Genomic DNA, 21,516 nt, shown 5'->3' on the forward strand with positions numbered 1-21,516 from the left:
TTCAAAGAGAAGTCATCTGATAACAGTTGCAATCAATCACTGATGAAAACCTCAATGATAGGTTGTCAAGAATCCAAAGAGGAAGTACTGGCTGAGCTGACAATTACACAAAGCAATTTATCATGAAAACAACTATTATGCACGAATGCGGAACTCAATACTGATTCCACAAAATACTGAACTACTTGTCACCACAATTCTTTCCAGAGTACGAATGAAACTTCTGTTGTTACTGCTGGGGAGGTGAAATGGGGTCTCCATTAGGACTCCAGGAATTGGAGTTGCTGCTGTTAAGCTATAGTGGACAAGTTTGCTACGCTCACGTTTTTCTCATTTAGATGGTAAGAGAAAATGCTTATTTCTAGTTAGCCACCAAGGTCTTGGGACACAGAAAAAAGAAGTTATTTCCCAAGTTATTAGGATGGCATAGTACCAACATGGGGATTAAGATCACACTGACCTTGAGTAAGTTATGAAATTCTCAGACTCAGTTTCCTTATCTGGAAAGTTAGGGATAATATCAATAAAATCAGTATCAAAGGATTGCTGCAAAGATTAAATGAAGCACTGTGATTTAACTGTTAAAGTCAAGAAGCATTCTGAAGACCAATCAAGATGGTGGAGTAAAAGGACAGGGAATTCATCTCCCGCCACGTGCACATCAAAAATACACCTACATGTGAAACAATTCTCACTGAAAACTAACTGGAAACTGGGAGAAGGACTCCTGCACAGCCAAGGCTGAAAGAAAGATACACACGTAGCTGGGTAGTAAGGGAAGAAAAGTGATTGGGTTGGAACCTGTACCCTTGGAAGGGGACACAGAGGAAAAAGGGAGATTTCACAGGTGGACACCCACCCTGGGAAGTGAGTGGGTCAAGCCACAGACTGGATGCCCCAGTCCTAGGATCCTATCAAGGGAGATGAGTCCATTTGGCTCACTGGAGGACTGCTGGGATAACAGCAGCTTGGTGCTGAATCTGGGGCAGCCACAATGGGGAAGACTTGACTGTGGGGTGTGGAGGCAGCCTGGTTCTGGGGGCGGAGCCTGGGTGGGGTGGTGGCAGCTAACTCAAGCAGTGCATCAGAAGCAGCTCAGATCCCTGATGGCAGACGCTCCACCACAGCTCACCCTCTGACAATACACACTGAGAGTCCACTGTGGGCCCCAGCCTGCCCGCAGTATGGCTCCACAACAGGGTGGCAGAGACTAGGGGCAGTGACTGGCTGTGAGGGACAACGGCAACTTGCACCCGAGGCTGTGTCTGAGTGCAGTGAGGGAAACAATTCAGGGCGCTGACACAGGCACAGAATCAGAGATAGCTCGGACCTCTGTCTGCGGCTGACATGAGCTGAGAGCCTGCATGGGCTCCACTTGCTTCAGCACTGCTTCTCTCTGGGACAGGGGACTCGGTGCAGGGAGAGGGGAAAGCACACACTTAAAAGGAACAGAGACAGCTTGGGCCTGAACCTCGGGGCTTCTGCTCCAGCAACTTGGGATCAGACCCTGTCCCTGATAGGGAAGTGATGGCCACTGAGCAGAGGAGAAGTCCTGCCTCATACCCTGCTCCAGCTCTAGCCCCTCCATCTCCAGCCCCATTCCCTACCAAGGTGATAGCTACCAGCACACGCTGAGGAAAGATGTGACTTGTGTCCATGCACATGCAGTCGGTATAGGGATGTTCCCACATAAGAATACATCTTCAAGACTGCCACACGTAACTGTTTCACCTAAATTCATAGAGGCAGAGAAAGTTAAGTAAAATGAAAAGGCAGAGGAACTGCTCTCAACTGAAAGAGCAAGGAAAAAAAAAAAAAAACCCCGAGGGCTTCCCTGGTGGTGCAGTGGTTGAGAGTCCGCCTGCCGACGCAGGGGACACAGGTTCGTGCCCCGGTCCGGGAAGATCCCACATGCCGCGGAGAGGCTGGGCTCGTGAGCCACGGCCACTAAGCCTGCGTGTCCAGAGCCTGTGCTCCGCAATGGGAGAGGCCACAACAGTGAGAGGCCCGTGTACTGCCAAAAAAAAAACCAAACCTGAAAAAAATAATGAAACAGAAATAAACAATTTACCAGAAAAAGAATTCCAAGCATTGGTAATAAAACTGTTGGCTGAATTAGGGAAAGAACAGATGTACAATGTGAAAATTTTAACAAGGAACTAGGAATATAAAAAGGCCTGATCAGAAGTGAAGAATTCAATAGGTGAATTGAAAAACACACTAGAAACAATGAATAGCAGACTAAGTGATACAGAAGAATGCACAAGTGATCTGGAAGATAGAATAAAGAAAATCGCCCAATCAGAACAGCAGAAGGAAAAACAAATTTAAAAAATGAAAACAGTTTAAGAGATCTCTGGGATTACGTTAAGCATACCAACATTCGCATTACAGGGGTTCCAGAAGGTGGCCAGAGAGAGAAAGAGATCGAAAAAGTATTGGATAATATTATGGTTGAAAACTTCCCAAAACCAAAGAAGGAAACAGACACCCAGGTACAGGAAGCACAGAGGGTCCCAAACAAGATGAACCTAAATAGATCCACACCAAGACATATCATAATTAAAATGGCAAAAGTTAAAGAGAGAATTCTAAAGGCAGCAAGAGAAAAACAAAAAGCCATACACAACGGAATCCCCGTAAAGCTATCAGCTAATTTCATTTTTTTTAAATTAATTTATTTTTTTATTTTTGGCTGTGTTGGGTCTTTGTTGCTGTGCGTGGGCTTTCTCTAGTTGCGGTGAGCAGGGACTACTCTTCATTGCAGTGCGCGGGCTTCTCATCGTGGTGGCTTCTCTTGCTGTGGAGCACGGGCTCTAGGCGCATGGGCTTCAGTAGTTGTGGCTCACAGGCTCTAGAGCGCAGGATCAGTAGTTGCGGCGCACGGGCTTAGCTGCTCCGTGGCAGGTGGGATCTTCCCAGACCAGAGCTCGAACCCATGTCGCCTGCATTGGCAGGCGGATTCTCAACCACTGTGCCACCAGGGAAGCCCTATCAGCTAATTTCCGAGTTGCATGATATATTAAAAGTGCTGAAAGGGAAAACCTGCAACCTAGGATATTCTACCCAGCAAGACTATCATTCAGAATACAAGGAGAGATAAAATCTTCTCATCAAGGAAAAACTAAAGGAGTTCATCAATACTAAACCTACCCAATGTTCACTGCAGCACTATATACAATAGCCAGGACATGGAAGCAACCTAAATGTCCATCAACAGAGGAATAGATAAAGAAAATGTGGTATATATATACAATAGAATACTACTCAGCCATAAAAAAGAACAAAATAATGCCATTTGCAGCAACATGGATGGACCTAGGGATTGTCACACTGAGTGAAGTAAGTCAGACACAGAAAAGCAAATATATGATATCACTTATATATGGAATCCAAAAAAAAGGGTACAACTGAACTTATTTACAAAACAGAAGCAGAGTCACAGATGTAGAAAACAAACTTATCGTTACTAGGGAATCGGGGGGGCAGGGATAAATTGGGAGATTGGGATTGACATATACACATTACTATATATAAAACAGATAACTAATAAGAACCTATTATATAGCACAGGGAACTCTACTCAATACTCTGTAATAGCCTATATGGGAAAAGAATCTGAAAAAAGAGTGAATATATATATATATGTATAACTGATTCACTTTGCTGTGCACCTGAAACTAACACAACACTGTAAATCAGCTATACGCCAATAAAAATTAAAAAAAAATACTAAACCTACCCTAAAAGAAATGTTGAAGGGTCTTCTCTAAGTGGAAAAGAAGAATCTATAGGAAAGGGAAAATCCCACTAGGAAAGGCAAATGTATAGTAAGGACTGAGGAACAACCACTTAAATAAGCCAGCACAAAGATTAAAAGACAAAAAAAATTGTGAAAGCAACTATAACTACAACAAACAAATAGGGGATAAACATGAAGATGTAAAATATGACACCAAAACCACAAAATGTGGGGTAGGGGAGTAAAAGTAGATCTTTCAGAATGTGTTTGAACTTAAATGACTCCCAGTTTAAAACAAGTAGATATAGTTATAGGTCAACATATATGAACCCCATAGTAACCCCAAATCAAAATCCTACAATAGATACACAAAAAATAAAAAGAAAGGAACACACGCATACTACCGAAGAAAACCATCAAACCAAAAGAAGAATCCTTCCAACTGCCTGTCTGAACTGAAAACCCAAGGGAGAGTAGTTTCAACCAATTGGTGTTTCTCACAGAGGGTGGTGGTGGGATAATAACCACTCTGTAAAAATAACACAATATATTTATCAATGCTTTATAGTTCCTATGGTGGTTTCACATGTACGCTGTCTCATTTAATCTTCATAATGATGCTATAGGGCTTCCCTGGTGGAGCAGTGGTTGAGAGTCCGCCTGCCGATGCAGGGGACATGGGTTCGTGCCTCAGTGCGGGAGGATCCCGCATGCCGCGGAGCGGCTAGGCGCATGAGCCATGGCCGCTGAGCCTGCGCGTCCGGGGCCTGTGCTCCGCGACGGGAGGGGCCACAGCAGTGAGAGGCCCGCGTACCGCAAAAAAAAAACACAAAAAAACAAAAACAAAAAAAAATAATGATGCTATACAGTAGATATTATTATTTATTTATTTTTTATTTTATTTTATTTGCGGTACGCAGGCCCCTCACTGTTGTGACCTCTCCCGTTGCGGAGCACAGGCTCCAGACGCGCAGGCTCAGCAGCCATGGCTCACGGGCCCAGCCGCTCCGTGGCATGTGGGATCTTCCTGGACCGGGGCACGAACCCGTGTCCCCTGCATTGGCAGGCAGACGCTCAACCACTGTGCCACCAGGGAAGCCCCTACAGTAGATATTATTATTACCACTTTACAGACAAGAAAGAAAAAGGCGAAGAGAAATTTAAAAACTTGCCCCAAAACACACAGAGAAGTGGTGAAGCTAGTGTTCAAACCTAGGTCTTCTAACTTCAAGCACGATGCTCTTTCTGCTACATTCAGAACACTTTAAAAACAAAAAGCAAACAGGTTTAACCAAAAAGGGTATATGAAGCCATGATAGGAAGATTAAATAGTGTGATTATGGCTCAGTATCATAAATGAAACTTCAGAAGTTACTAAACCCTGCTGCTGGGGGATACAACTTAGTCTACTTCAAGTTTTTCTAAAACAAGCCATTGAAATATGGAAAGAGAATTCACAAGTGGACAAGTTGGTCTAAACACAGAAAGAGCCTGGCTCACTCGGCTCCATCCCCTACTTCTACGTGGGGCCGCTTCTCATCAGCAAAGAGTTATTCTAATTGTGGCTCCATAATCTCAAAGGATCTTGGATTCTGCCACAATGAAACGGAAAGAAAGGGATCACATCAACACCAACAATACCATCATGAGATGGGCCCTAGTGATGCTATAATACTTAATAGTTAAAGGCCCTACTCAAGGTTGTAAGAATTTTAAGGTACAGTTCCTGTTCCACTAAAGCACCTTTGTCTCATAAGCTTAGAGCTGTTGTTGTCATGTGTGCACACATACACGTGTGTGTTCCTAAATATCTGCTGCTCTAGAGAAGACCTATATAAGTAAGAGTTAATAATACTTACCCCACACTTCTGTCCAAATCCAACCACCACCATCTCTCTTTTACCTGTATGTAGCTCAGAGACATTGCTTAAAAATAGGAGACGAAGCCTTTCTTTCCAAATACCCACAGGAGAGGTCATATCCTGATAATGGTCTTGAGACAGAAATGCCTGATAACTCGTCCTACTTTGGTGTTAGGTTTAGAAGATGGTCTGTGCCAGGGTAATCTGAGATATAGATTCTTACTCTCTCATCCTGTATGTTTAGGAAAGGGTACATCAAGACACCTAAGACATCTGTATACTGAAGAAGTAAGAGGACCCAAACGAAATGGAGAATACATTATGGCGCAGGGAACAAAAGATGAGGAAAAGATCCAACACCCTCCATATTAGAGCAAAGAGGTTTCTTCATGGACACTTCAGTTACAGGCATCACAAAAGAGTGACAGAACCATGAGCAAGATGAGAGGAGGCAATGTAAGGCCAGGAGAAAAAATTTGAGGGACTGTGTGTGTGTGTCTGTTGTGGAGGGGTGCTGAGGAGGAAGACCGCAAGGAAAGAAAGCAAGGTACTAGCTCATAGATCGGGCTCTCCATTCACGAGAGCAGGAAAATACAAGAGGCCCTCAAATGTCCTTCTAAGTCAACCAGTCCAGCACCCAACGGAGGGAAACAGGCTGTGAGTGGGAGCATTTAATTTCCAGTTCTTTGGAAATTGAACAGAAAGGGCTAGGTTCAGTGGGCTTAGGGACCACAAATGGTACCACAATGGGGAAACCCTAAAAGGGGAAGCAGTCTTGAGAGAAAAAATTTAATTGCAAAGTACCATATAGCTGTTTGTTTAAAAAAAATATTTGTTTAATTTATTTTGAAGAGGAACACGGTGATTAAATACCAAGATTTATAAAAAGTCTACATAGTACCTTTGAACCCCATCCATCCATTTTCTATCCACTAGGATATGGATAGAAATGAATCTGTTTGATTATTTTCAGGAGTAATATTCTAAATATTTACCAACAGACTGAACAACTATAGTGAGACTGGTCTGTAGTTTTCTCTCTTTTTTGGGGGGCAGGCAATCTTTTTCAGGTATTTATATCAGTAAAAAGAATTTAGACATTTTTCTTCTTTTTGCAAAACTTTTCGTTGGAGAGAAAGGAAAAGAAAAAGAGAACAAAAGTTACTGAAAAGACAACTTATTGGATGCTTGGCCAAAAAGAAAAATTGAGTAGATCGGTGCTTTGTGACCACCTAGAGGGGTGCGATACGGAGGGTGGGAGGGAGGGAGACGCAAGAGGGAGGAGATATGGGGATATATGTATATGTATAGTGGTTCACTTTGTTATAAAGCAGAAACTAACACACCATTGTAAAGCAATTATACTCCAATAAAGATGTAAAGAAAAAAAGATTTAAAGGGGGTTGAGTAGAAGGGAGAAGAGAGAAAAGGGGGGAGAAGCAGAGAGGGAAAAGGGGAGTGAGAGGAGAGAAAGGGGGAGGAAAGGGACAGAGGGAGGAGGGAGGAGGGAAGGAGGGGAAGTGAGTGGGAGAGGAGAAGATAGAGAACTGATGGGGGGGCAAATATGTGCTCTTGACAGAAATTTCTGGAAAAAAAAAACTGATTCAAACTAAATCCTTTCAGGTAAGAGTCTACTTAAGAAGCCTCTGATAAGATGGCTTTCTCCACCTTCCAAGTATTACTGCTCTGTTACTTCAGTGACCTGGAAATCACAACAGATTATCTTAACTCTTGGCCATCTGATGTTATTTGGAGCCATCCCTGCTGGCACTTTTTTGAGTAGTGATGTATATAAGAACTCATTTTGGCCCATGTAGAGTGTGTGTTCCCCCAGCCACAGTTCTTCCTTCCACAAGTCCTGTAAAGAATGTAAGAATTATTTCCTTTCACAGGTCACACTGTCCAGATCAATGACCTGTCCTGATCTCTGTAATCTTAAGGCGTGAATATGGTGACTCAGATGGTTTTCTTTCTACTTTCTGGGGGTTGAAGTGATTACCTAATAACCTGCTCTTATTCTACAGTTTATATAGGTTCAATTACAGCCTTTATCAATCTACTCTGAGCTAAGTATTTATGAAGAATGGATTTATGTATATCTGCAACATAGAAAGATGCTTTGATATCCAGGAGACCTAACCACAGGCATGCACTGTAGACCAAAGATACATCTTACCAGATTCTGGCACAAGTTACCAATACTAAAAAGGATTTAAACAGGAAACCCATGTGGGGCGGGGGTGGGGGGGGAAGCCTGCAGGCACTTTACAAGACTCAGGTTGTTTGTTCATTAATTTAAAAAATAATTATTAACACCGATTATGGGCCAGGCTAAGCCTATATTATGTTGAGACAAGAAAATGCATAGGACCAGACTGACACAGTCCCAGCTATCACGAGGTATGCAGCTACATAGATAATTTTTTATGCATTCAATGTGCGAAATCAGAGTTATTGTTTTTTTTAAGCTTGGTAAATTTATCAACTCACTTTTTACTAGAAAACAGTTTCTTGATGTTAAGAATATCTTTAATCTCAGCCGGTCAAAGAACCTCAGAAGATAGTTGGATAAATTAGGACTAACATGGCTTTTTCAGATTTACTTTGATTTGGGTCCACTCATGGATGCTAAGTAAAACTAATGGAGAATGAGATAAGGCCAAGTGTGGGACAGTATTGGTATTAGCACCAGGTTAGGTTCCAGCCCTCCCTGCCAAAGCTATAAATACAAATGACCAATTTAACAGCATGCAAAGACCACCCTAAAGATCTATACCTGGGATCTAATCAGTTGTTCTGTACCTTTTCTCAATTACAGGATCCCTGCCACGTTTATGGGGACTTTTAATGTGAGCATCCCATTTTTGAAGGCCATATCATTATGACCATGTTTGATCTGAGGGTGGAAAAACATGAGCTCAAATAATGCCTGCACAAGGTCACTCTGAACGGAGCTGTAAACTGGAATCAATAAGAGACTAGTGTGGAAAAGAAAACCCACGTCAGGGAAAGGGCTCAGATGCCATGGAGGCTGCAACTCTGAAAAGGGGTGCCGTTAAAATTACTTTCGATTCTGTGCAGAAAGTGAAATTAGTTAAGAACAAGTTTTGTTAAATAACACTAAGGGCCTTTGGAGAAGGGAAGGATGATAAAAGACAGAAGGACAGGCACATCATCTCTGCTTGAGTGTGGCAACAGGTTATGATTTACATAAGAAAATTAAATCATCATGATGGTTAGAACTGAACTGCAGCTCATATGAAAATTAGCCTAACCATGATTCAGCTGAGTCACAACGCATGTGTATGACTTCTCAGGCATAAAGAAGGCAATTGCTTAAGACTTTACGAGTGATGGACCCCTAATTGAAAACTGGCTTTCCTGCCAAATACTACAGAAGTACAGAAGTATCTTTTCTCATTTATGATTATTATATTATACCCTGTGCTCAGATACTCCACAACTTCTCCTTCTCTACCCCTTCTTTGGGGTGTCTCATTCACTCCTATGAGTTAAACTGCTATCCCCTATAAAGTCTCACCCAGCACTCTCCTATGAGCCCCGTATTCTACCTGTGTGTCTCAAATGTATGTCCAATCAACGTGTCCAAAGTTTATGTCATTGTATTCTGTCCCAAATGGGTCCTCCAAATCAGTATCCAGCCAGTTATTTGAGCAAGGAAAAGGAGAGTTATCCTTTTCTCCTCTGTTTTTTTACTTCTCATAGGTCATCTAGTTCTGTAACTCCAAAAAGCTTTACTGATATGTCCCTTCCTTTCTTAGTTTTACTCTGATTGCTTTTGCTCAAGTTCTTACCATCATTTGCCTGGACTGTTGGAGAAGAGCTTGACGGACTGGATTCCAGTCTTTTACTGTCCCAACTCTTCCTTATATTGCTCTTAGTTATAATGTATTTCTTTTTTTAAATGTATTTTTATTTATTTATTTTGTTTTATTTTTGGCTGTGCTGCACGGCTTGCAGGATGTTAGGTCCCCGACCAGGGATCGAACCTGCACCGTTGGCAGTGACAGTGTGGAGTCCTTCCTAACCACTGGACCGCCAGGGAATTCCCTATAATGTATTTCATTTTTTTTTTTTTTTTTTTGCGTTACACGGGCCTCTCACTGTTGTGGCCTCTCCCGTTGTGGAGCACAGGCTCCGGACGTGCAGGCTCAGCGGCCATGGCTCATGGGCCCAGCCGCTCCGCGGCATGTGGGATCTTCCCAGACCGGGGCACGAACCCGTGTCCCCTGCATCGGCAGGCAGACTCTCAACCACTGCGCCACCAGGGAAGCCCTAATGTATTTCTTAACAACAACAAAAAGCAAAATGATCCCAACACACCAACATCACAACAAACAAATCCAACATGACCGTGTCGCTCCCATACATACTATTTTTCAAAGGCTCTCAGTGGCCCGTAAGACAAAGTTCAGATTCTTTAGCAAGTCACATTGTGACTTGCTCCTTTTGGGTCTTGTGTTCTTTCCATATGCCCTGTGATATAGCTACACCAAGTCTCTTGCCATTCCCCAAACACGTCATGTCTTTCATCCTGAGATGTGCAGTGTTTCCCTCTGCCTGGAATGCCCTTTATAACTCGTCTGCTGAGAATTCCTAATCTTAAATTTCCTCATCTGGACAACAGGGTGATAATAGTGTTTACTTCAGAGAGTTGTCATGAAGACAAAGTAAAATGATCTGTTCCCCACGGTGCCTGGTATATAGAAGCAACCACCAAATGTTAGCAGTCATTGTCACTGCTTGTCATTGACATCACTGTCATCTTTGGTTTTTTCAGATCTGAATAAAAACATCTCCTTTGCTCAAAATATTCCCTCACTTACCTGGAAGTGTCAGTCATCCCTCCTCTCTGCTCCTATATGCCCAATTACAGTACCATCTTACATCAATTTCAAAATTGATGGAATTTTCATATTTTAGCATCTCTGATACTGGGGTACCTCGTGTCATCTATGACATGTCATGGTTTAATTGGCAGCAATTTTTGTTTCTTAGTAGTACTTGGAATAATGGTGTTTCTTATGAGTGGCATATTAGATGATACCTACACTTATGATAGCTGCCGTAAATACTTGATCATCCAGAGTGGATAATGCACATCTGTAGTAGATGAGAAATCTCACATTTTCTATGAATCCGTGAACCATCTCCATAAAAAAAGGGACTACTACTTGGAACTCTACAGTAGCCAAGAGATATTTCATTTGTATATACTGTCGTGTAGCAAGGCACCGCCCCCTGAACCACACAGGGGTAGCCTGATGAAGTAAGAGCCAAACAATGGCCAGACCCAGAGCAAAAGTGGGGAGAGGCTAGCTTGTGATACTGGGTCCACATAACCTAGGATTTAAGCTGAGAAGGCAAAACAATAACGTGGAGAGGAAAGTGAAGGAATGTGATGGGAAAGGCCAAGGGATCTTACTTCTAGACAGCCCTATCCAATAGAGCTACAATGCAAGCCACAGATATAATTTTAAATGTTCTAGTGGCCATGCTTAAAAATGAAAAGAAACAGGTCAAGATTAGTATTATATTTTACTTATTTAACCCAATGTATTAAAAATACTATTTTACCATGTCACCAATATAAAAAAAAGCAGAAATAAAATATTTTGCATGTTTTTTGGTACTGTCTTCAAAATCTGGTGTGTGTTTGATTTGTGAAGCACCTCTCAGTCTGGATTAGCCACGTTTCAACTGCTCAGCAGCTGCATGTGGCCAGTGCCTGACACACTGAGCGGCACAATTCTAGACTGTTCTTTGACCAATTCAGTTAACTAATGAGTCAACAGTAACACAGGTATTTCAACAGTGGCTCTTTTCACCACATGACATTGGCAATGTTTAAGATTTATTTTTATATTTTAAAGTTCATTTTAGAATAGTAATTTTCCTCCAAATTCTTTGTGTCTCATTTTGGCTGACTTTGTTTTAACCATAATTTGAGGCTATTCCTATGTCCTTCCCATCTTCCCTTCCCTCTGTTGGTTAAAGGAGAGGTGACTCTTTTATTCAATTACAGACCTTTCCCCAGTAAGACGGTCCTTGAGAGAGGGACGAGGGGTCTATGGCTCATCTTAGGATCTCCAGCCTCTGTCACAGTGCCTGACACATAGTGGGCTCTGACGAAATACCTTTGAATACCCATTAAGAGGTGAACTAAGCTTGACAATAGTGGTTCTCAACCTGGGCTGCACACTGGGATTACGTGGGGAGTGAAAAAAAAGAAATGCTGATACCTGGTCCCACCCCTAGAGATGCTAGTGGTAGGTCTGGAATTTGGCCCGGTGTTGAAATTTTTAAAATCTCCCCCAGGTGATCCTAGTATGCAGCCAGGGTTGAGAACCACTGCTCTAGGGCATTCTTAGAATAGCTTATTGTGGCCACATCCTTGCTTTCCTGACTCAAGGTCCAGTTTGCCTCAACTCAATTCCCTCTCTCAGAACAGATCACAGTTTTCTTAAGAAACCTGGTAGAGAAGAAGCTAAAACAGAACTCCCAAGAGTGATTTGCAAATTCCTTTTCCAAGGCATCAAAGAAGCTTTTCAGTGTTCTAAATCTTTTCATATTTATCCTCTCCCAACAAAAAGAAAAAAATTCACAACATAAGTGTTTTAAAATGCTAGCTAATTTGAAGAGAAAGGATCCTAAGGCCATTACAGTATATGAGCCAATAATACCCAGACATACTCATTGCAGAATTTTCTAGATATAGAATAATAGCAATTAAATATAGAAATGGATAGCCGAGATATGGAAGCAACCTAAATGTCCATTGACAGATGAATAGATAAAGAAGATGTGGTACATATATACAGTGGAATGGAATATTACTGAGCCATAAAGAAGAATGAAATAATGCCACTTGCAGTAACATGGATGGACCTAGAGATTATCATACTAAGTGAAGTAAGCCAAAGACAAATATCATATATTGCTTATATGTGGAATCTAAAAAAATGATACAAATGAACTTATTTACAAAACAGAAAGAGACTCACAGACATAGAAAACAAACTTACGATTACCAAAGGAGAAAAACAGGGGGGAGAGGGATAAATTAGCAGTTTGGGTTTAACATATAACAAAATAGATAAACAACAAGGACCTACTGTATAGCACAGGGAACTATACTCAGTCTTTTGTAATAGACTATAAGGGAAAAGAATCTGAAAAGGGATATATATATATATTCACCGTGTTTTATATTCACTGAAACTAACACAATATTGTAAATCAACTAGACTTCAATAAAAATTAAAAAAATTTTAAATTTAAACAAATAGAAATGGGAAAAAGAAAGGAATGGAATTGAAATACACATGAGCCTCATTTCAAGTTCCCTATGCATATGTCAAAAGTAGAAATTATTAATTGGGGGTCAGCAAAGGGAAATATTTCGTGCTCTTCTTTAGGCCATTTAGGTTATATTTACATAAAATAATCATAAAGCAATGCATCTACTTTAATAAATCACATATAAAACCTAAGTTTAGCCACATAACCCGTAAGTGTTGGTATTACTATCTGCTCTCAAAATGATACTTGGCCTGATGGCATTATGGCACTACTTCCATCATATATAAGGTTCAGCTATGGCCAAGAGAGAATTCTGACTTCTGCTTCAACACAAATGAGACCTCATCCAGGAGGAGGGAGCAATGAACTCTGCACCAAGAGACCAGCTGGAATGAAGTTTCTCTGACTCATGGACTGAGAATTTCCCTGCCAATTTCCAAGGTGGTTTGGCCATACTTTATGGATTTACCCTGCTTAATGGTCTTTTGTTGATGGTGTGATATCATGTAGCCTTAGTAATAAATAGAAACAGCATGCTGATATACCCCTAAAGGTTCCTACATGCATTTCCTCTGGCTTTCTAGCAAAGACAAAAGACCCCTCTAACTACCCCACACTTTTTTTTTCTTTATTGAGATAGTATTGACTTATAGCATTAGATTAGTTTCAGGTGTACAACATAATGATTCCATGTACATATATATGGTGAAATGATCATCACAATAAGTCTAGTTAACATCTGTCAGCATGCAGAGTTACACATTTTTTTCTTATAATGAGAACTTTTAAGATCTACTCTCTTAGCAACTTTCAAATATACAATACAGTATTATTAACTACAGTCACCATCCTGTAAATCACGTTCCCCATGACCTATTATTTTATAATTGGAAACTGTGCCCCACACTTATTTTTGTTTTATATCTAGGCTGAATTTGAGAAACCAGAATAGGAAATATCCAAAAGGCGTTAAACTTTCACGTTCACTACCAGGGCTCAACAAAAGTTCCCTAGTCCTGCCAAAACCATGGAGGAAGGGATATAACTCGGTAAGATTTTTAAGTCAGTACTGGGTCTCATGCATATCACTTCCACCTGCTAACCCCGGAGGGCTGACGGTTGCCAAGTGATTGGATGTGTGACATTCACCTGGCCCCAATTTTCCTTTCTGAAAAGAATGGAAAATACAACACAAGTTTCCAAGTTGCTATACTCGTAAAACCAGAAAGATAATCACCATCCGCCTGCACAACTGCATAAGCCTTGCATGGACATCGTCTGTCAGTTAACAGGGACTGAGGATCCTCTGGGGATCCATGAAGAGACAAAGAGAGAAAGCCTTCTCTCGCAAAGTTTACAGAAACAGGAGTGACGTTAAAGGATTTAAAATCTCACGGCAGATTTAAAAGGTGATATAAAGGTTACAGGACAACTCCATCTAAGTTGAGTACGGCTCCACCATGGGAAGATGGTCTAATGGAATCATTGGAGCTGCCGGTGCTCAGGCGGGATGCACAGGGCAGTAGGTGTCAGAGAAACATGGAGAAAGGAAGGACGTTTCAGAACGTCACACCTCCTACCTTTCTGGAAGAACTCTTTGAGTCTGTCCTTGAACGGCTGCAGATACTCCTTTGGTGACTCCTTACATACCACTGCCATCTGTTTCTCACTTGCTGTGAAGAGAAGGTGGCAATTAGACTTCCTCGAGAACACGGATTTGCTGAACTTGTGCTCTGTGTTCTGCACTTGGGTATTAATAGTGCAAAATCCTTATCCCTCATGGTTTATCCAAATTACAGGGGAGAGAGCAGAAACAAACAAATAATTAGCTCACTTTACACCTTTCTTCAGGAACAGGGAAATGCATCACCTTCAAGGTTTTTTTTTTTTTTTTTTTTTTAGAGACACGGCAAAACCTCTGACTTGGGACAGGTGAATTACTCCGCTTTTGGTCTCTCCAAAATAGAGGCAAGAACTACTCAAGGACTAGTTCTAGGGAATTAAGGGCCCAGACCCTCCTCAGATTCATACTCTAAAAGTGGAGCTTAAAATAGATGTTGCAGAAATTTTCACCAAACTGGCAATTCCTCAAGGTGACACCCACATCCCAGCACGAGAACTAACCCCAGGTTAGGGAGGACCGAATCCCTCTTCTCTGCCGTTCACCTCCCCTTCCCATTAACACATGTGAAACATTTTATACGTAATTTACTTCAGACAGGTTATCTGGAATTTACAAGAGGTTGCTCTTTTTGATAATCAAGGCCCCTCAAATTAGACAGTTCTGACTTGGTGACATGGAGACCACAATAAACCATAGTTCACCGTCATAAAAAGCAGTTAACCCAGGCAAGAGGCATTTTCTCAAGGTTTCTGTATGTTTGTGCCAGTGGGAGAAATGCATTGGGTAAAAAAAAGACTTCATTTCTCCAAAGCTAGAGCTGAGTCATGATCACTTCTGTCTGTTGATCATGGCCAGAAATTACTGACATGTCCTTATTCAAGAGAATCTATTAAAGCATTAGATTTTCGCCTGGAAATCATGCCACCTGGTTCAAAAAATAGAGAGAGATATATTCTTGGAGGAATTTACAGAAGCACAGAGGTAAGGCATTTTGGACGAAGATGGTTAGAAAGGATTCCTTTATTTATGTTGGGAAATTTGTATACAAGAACTTGGTGTTTCCAAAACTAGCACCCCAAAATGTTTACTATGTAAGGCAATCCACAAGCACATCAGCACTGAAGCACAAAAAAGGCAAAAGAGGTCACTCAAGGGTCCCTCGAAATTAGCTGCCTGACACTTTCTCTTACAATATTGCCAACTAGATGGCTGAAATACTAGGCAACTCTAGGAGACTACCAGATTGTGCTCACGATGAAAGCATGATGTGAGGGAACTCTGTCAAGTTCAGCATCAGCTACATTCCCAGAATCAGCTCCAGGGATTCCCACCTGAGATCATGAGGCTGATCACAGGACACAAGGGCCTAAGTTTAGGCTCTTCCTATTGACAATGTTATTTTCTAAAAGTTTTTAATAGAGTTTATTTTGAATATCTGTGATTAGCTATTCTGATAACCATACCAGTGCTATCTAGGAAACCCTGTCCATTGGGACACAAAGACTCATTTCTTTTTTAAAAATGATCTATCTTACCTGGAACAAATTCCTAAAAACCAGCCAAAACCATCATTTCAAAACACTCCTTTTTTCCCCCCCTACATTTTTACCTTTATTTTTCAGTGTATTTGTCCTCTCTACAATGACTACTTAATAATTTTCTACTATTATCAGATTTCCCTTTACCTCTTTCCTAGTAGATGGGCCTGTGGCCAAATGATAAGTACCTCCCTTCCCACCGCTATTCTGTTCTCAAAATAATGGCTTTGGGCTAGAGTGATGTCAGGGACAGAGACAAGAGGGACAGGGTATATAGAGCTGGAATATATTTCGGAGGTAGAACAAATTGCTGATGCAGTCGATGTAAAGTTGAGGGAGAGGAAGGATGAGCAAGGTGTGGCTGGAAGTGCCATTTACTGAGATGGGGGAGAGGTGAGTGTATTATTTTTTTTGTTCTGTTCTATTCTTTTGTTTTAAGGGAGAGGAGATCAAAAGTTAACTTTGAAACTTGTTTTCCCTGGTCTCTGTGAATTACAAGGCAAGATCATCCACTGAAAACAAAGAGGGAAAGTTACACAAAAAAGATGAAACTCTTAATGGGTTCTTGTTGCTCATTCAACTGAACTCAAACTCCCAGGCCTGAGATTTAAGGCCTTTTCCATGATGGTACCATTCTACCTTTCAGTTCTATTTTCCCATATATTTGACCAATGAAATCAAAATTATGCAATGTTTCCAACTTATATAAACCAGTGTTCCCAGTTCCATGCCCTCATTCATGTGGTTCTCTGCCCATCCTGCTCTCATCCCAAACATACCTTCTACCGCATTTGGCAAAGTCCTGTTCATCCTAAAAAAGTTTCTCTGAGAGGCTGCCACCACCATAAAACCTTTCCAATCCAAAGATTTTGCATCTTTCAAACATCTGCCTTCCAGAGAGCATTTATGTTTTACCTTTAATTATATTTAGTTGTGTATTTCTATTAATCCCTGCAAAGCCATCATGCAGGATTCATTTACTCATCTCCAAACATCTCCAGAGACCTCCATGCATACCTGGCCAAAGCATCAGATCTCCTCCCCTTAACTAGCTTCTTGTGCAGAGGAAAGTGGAAAAAAAATTAGCAATGCTGACCCAGACACCGAGTGGGCTCTCCAGGGGTGCAGTATGACCTCCTTGTCTCTTTACTCTTTTCCTTCCTTCCCAGGAAGGTACATCAAAGGGTCCTAGTCTCTTCATTCACAAACCCTGTGACTGTCCCAAGCTGATGTGAAAGGGCTCAGTGTATTTTAAAGACCCTCCCCACCCCCAAAACATCCACCACTTCAAGCGGTAAGGCACAAGAAGGTAGTAAAGATCATTCTCCTGACTGAGCGGTTATGACAGCCGGCCTAGAAGCAGGAGATTGGTCAGACACACTTTGGAAGAGGCCTGCTTTCAAGAATCTACATTTTTCAACGAACTTTCATGACCACATAAGCTTTTCTGATGATATCCAGCCATGATTCTGAGAACACAGGAAGCCATATTTATTCTCACAATATAAATTGGGAGAGGCTTTTAAATTCTTTAGCCCTCTACTACATTCAAATTCCAACAATTCCATTTATAGAGAACTATTTTTCACGAACACAAATAATATATGGTGAGGCCTGCATTTTGGTAAGAGGACATACTTGAAGCCGTGACAGTAATTTCTTCAAGGTTATTTCTCCCTAGCAAACGCAAAGCCCAAGGCAGAGCTTCTTTTCCTAAATATACAAGCAAAGCCTCCATCTCTGCCTGAATTAAAAGGGCTGATCACTGCAGCTCTCCCTTTGTCCTATCTGTGCTGACAGAGCCCATGGGGTCCATCAAACTGCCCAGATTTTATGAGGCCAGGTAGTCGTATGGCAAAGGGCTCGTGCTTGGATCGAGACCTACCTGAGTGCAGGTGGGCTATAGCTTTTCTCATCTGCAAAATGGGGACCCCCTTCCTCATAGGCAAGATATACGAATTGTGAGATAATGCATGTAAAGTGGTTTGCAAAATGCCTGGCACTAGCAAGTGGTCTCGTATTCATTATTTGTCACTTTTATGCCTTTGGTTGAAACATGTCATAGCCAGAACAGCAAGAGAGTCATGGCTAGGGATTATGTGCTACAAATTCTACACTCCATTTACAAAAATATGCCCCAGTGCAAATCTTCTGTTTGGAACAAAGAGATAATGATTTTCCCTTGCTGATGTTCCACCACCCACTATGAGAATTCAAGGAAGAAACTGCTGGAGAAAGATGAAGCAAAATGTGAAGCAAGTGCCCTGGGCCTCCGAGCTTCATGGTTTTGAAATAAGAAACACTGAAACCAGCGCAAAGGAGAGCAGCTCCCCTGCTGTGCCCGAGGCCCTCTCTGCACCCCAGTGGGCACAGCCTCCCATGTGGCCTGTTAGAATTAAACTTCTCCACACGATCAAAGCAGAGGGCTGCCCTCTGACTGACTGAGCACAGTCGCACATTCAATGGCCAGGCAGCTTGCCCGCTCCAACTTATTAACTTGGCTTATCCAGGATGCATTCTAGCAGACAAACAGGAGACCTGAAGACTAATTAACAATGACACTGGAGACTGGCAGTGCATAAAGGAAAGAGGTCCCTGACAAATTCCCAATGTCATTAATTGTCCAACCAGAAGATGCTTATGCAATATTGCTAGACCACCAAGGTTGCCTCAGACACAGGCTGTGCCAGGAGTTCCAATGTTAAAAGCCAAAGTCACCCAGGTTCTTTCTCTCTCCTTTTTCTATTAAATTTGACAGAATTAAAGTACATATTAATTCCTGAAGTTAGTTACTAATAGGTGATCATTGTGAGAGATGAAATATTGAAAACCAATACATAATAAAATAATTGACACTAAATTGAGAGTATTCTCATTTAAAGGCTAAGAGCTTGTGAAGCATTTAAAATATAAAATACAGCATATAAAATATAGCCAATACTTTATAATAACTATAAATGGAGTATAATCTTTAAAATTGTGGGTCACTACATTGTATACCTGAAACTTATATAACATTGTACATCAACTATACCTCAATGAAAAAATTTAAAAAATAGGTTAAGTGCTTGTGAAGCATTTTAGAGGAAGATACAGCTTTGAATGTTTTAAGATTTCAGATACTAGACTGGTTAGGTCATAAGTGGTTGTCTGTTTTTTTGGTTTTTGACCTTTAAGAACAAGGAATAAAGTTTATTGAGTAACTGAAAAAGCATGGGTAGGTTATAAGGATACAGAGGCAAGGCCCAGATATAATTCATCAAAATGTAATACATGTTTAATCATTTTAACAGCTCAAATGTATATGCGCATTTTTAGGAATATATGGCGCATTTCTCTTGCTGTATGAGTTGAAGGACCTATGGGCTTGGTAATGAAGTCAGAATACATTTTTAGAGAAAAGGAAAGATGTATCTAGGCTCTGCTTTTTAACTCTGGGATTCTCTCTTTTCTCTTCTGTTGACCTAATTCCTACCCAACCCCTCCATGGTTCTGTGCCAGTTCTACCTGTTCTTCAGTTTTATAAGAACTGTCCTTTCCCCGAGCACCATGCTCAAAGGACCACCATAGAGGATTGCTGAAGCAGCATAAAGAACTGAGAGACTATGAACAACTATATGCCAATAAAATGGACAACCTAGAAAAAATGGACAAATTTCTAGAAATGTACAATCTCCCAAGACTGAACCAGGAAGAAACAAAAAATATGAACAGACCAATTACCAGTAATGAAAGTAAGACAATAATAAAAAATAATTCCCAGCAAACAGAAGTCCAGGACCAAATAGCTTCACAGATGAATTCTACCAAACATTTAGAGAAGAGCTAACATCTATCCTTCTCTATTACCCAACCCCCCCAAAAAAATGCAGAGGAAGGAATCTTTCCAAACTCATTCTACAAGGTCAGCATCATTCAGATATCAAAACCAGACAAAGATATAACACACACAAAAAAATTACAGGCCAGTATCACTGATAAATATAGATGCAAAAATCCTCAACAAAATATTAGCAAACTGAATCCAACAATACATGAAAAGGATCATTCACCATGATCAAGTGGGATTTATCTCAGGGCAAGGATTTTTCACTATCTGCAGAGTGATCAATATGATACACCACATTAACAAATTTAAGAATAAAAACTATATCATTATTTCAACAGATGCAGAAAAAGCTTTTGACAAAATTCAACACCAATTTATGATAAAAAAAACTCTCCAGAAAGTGGATATAGAGGGAACATACTTCAACATAATAAAGGCCATATACTGACAAGCCTACAGCTAACATCATACTCAATGGTGAAAAGCTGGAAGTACTTCCTCCAATATCAGAAACAAGACAAGGATGCCCACTCTCAACACTTTTACTCAATATATTATTGGAAGTCCTCACCACAGCTATTGGGCAAGAAAAGTAAATAAAAGGAATCAAAATTGGAAAGGAAGAAGTAAAGCTGTCACTGTTTGCACATTGACATGATACTCTACACAGAAAATCCTAAAGATACCACCAGAAAACTACCAGAGCTCATCAATGAATTTGGTAAAGTTTCAAGATACAAATTTGATACACAGAAATCTACTGAATTTCTACACACTAACAGTAAACTCTCAGAAAGAGAAATTAAGGAAACAATTCCATTTACAATCACATGGAAAAGAATAAAATACCTAGGAATAAACCTACCTAAGGAGGTAAAAGACCTGTACCGAGAAAACTATAAGACACTGATGAAGAAATTGAAGACAACACAACAGATAGAAAGATATACTGTGTTCATGAACTAGAAGAATTCATGTTAAAACAATCACACTACCCAAGGCAATCTACAGACTCAATGTAATCCCTAAAAAAAGGGCACTTCCCACAGAACTAGAACAATAACTTTAAAATTTGTATGGAAACAGAAAAGACCCCAAATAGCCAAAACAATCTTGAGAAAGAAGAACAGAGCTGGAGGAATCATGCTCTCAGACTATACTACAAAGCTACAGTAATCAAGACAGTATGGTACTGGCACAGAAATATAGATCAATGGAACAGGATAGAAAGCCCAGGGATAAATCCATGCACATGTGGTCAACTTATCTTTGATAAAGGAGGCAAGAGTATACAATGGAGAAAGGACAGTCTCTTCAATAAGTGGTGCTGGGAAAACTGGACAGCTACATATAAAAGAATGAAACTAGAACATTCTCTAACACCATATACAAAAATAAACTCAAAATGGATTAAAGACCTAAATGTAAGACTGGAAACCATAAAACTCCTAGAAGAAAACATAGGCAGAACATTCCTTGACATAAATTGTAGCAATATTTTTTGGATCTGTCTCCTAAAGCAAAGACATTAAATGCAAAAATAAACAAATGGGACCTAATTAAAAGGTTTTGCACAGCAAGGGAAACCACTGACAAAA

At 40.7% G+C, this 21,516-nt stretch overlaps 1 protein-coding gene across 8 annotated transcripts in view; it reads right to left on the reverse strand.

The window, feature by feature from the left end:
* Positions 1-21,516, reverse strand: part of FMN1 (formin 1) — a gene marked incomplete at its 5' end in the record, with an annotated part of 410,703 nt that overhangs the window by 94,934 nt on the left and 294,253 nt on the right. For all 8 annotated transcript variants that reach the window (XM_081226859.1, XM_081226858.1, XM_081226857.1 and 5 more), the window contains one exon: positions 14,508-14,600. In XM_081226859.1, the coding sequence (XP_081082985.1) occupies positions 14,508-14,600 (93 nt within the window). The remainder of the gene's footprint in view (positions 1-14,507; positions 14,601-21,516) is intronic.

This window comes from Mesoplodon bidens (genome assembly GCF_964165515.1).
Source record: "Mesoplodon bidens genome assembly, chromosome: 3".
In the NCBI taxonomy this organism is placed as follows: Eukaryota; Metazoa; Chordata; class Mammalia; order Artiodactyla; family Ziphiidae; genus Mesoplodon; species Mesoplodon bidens.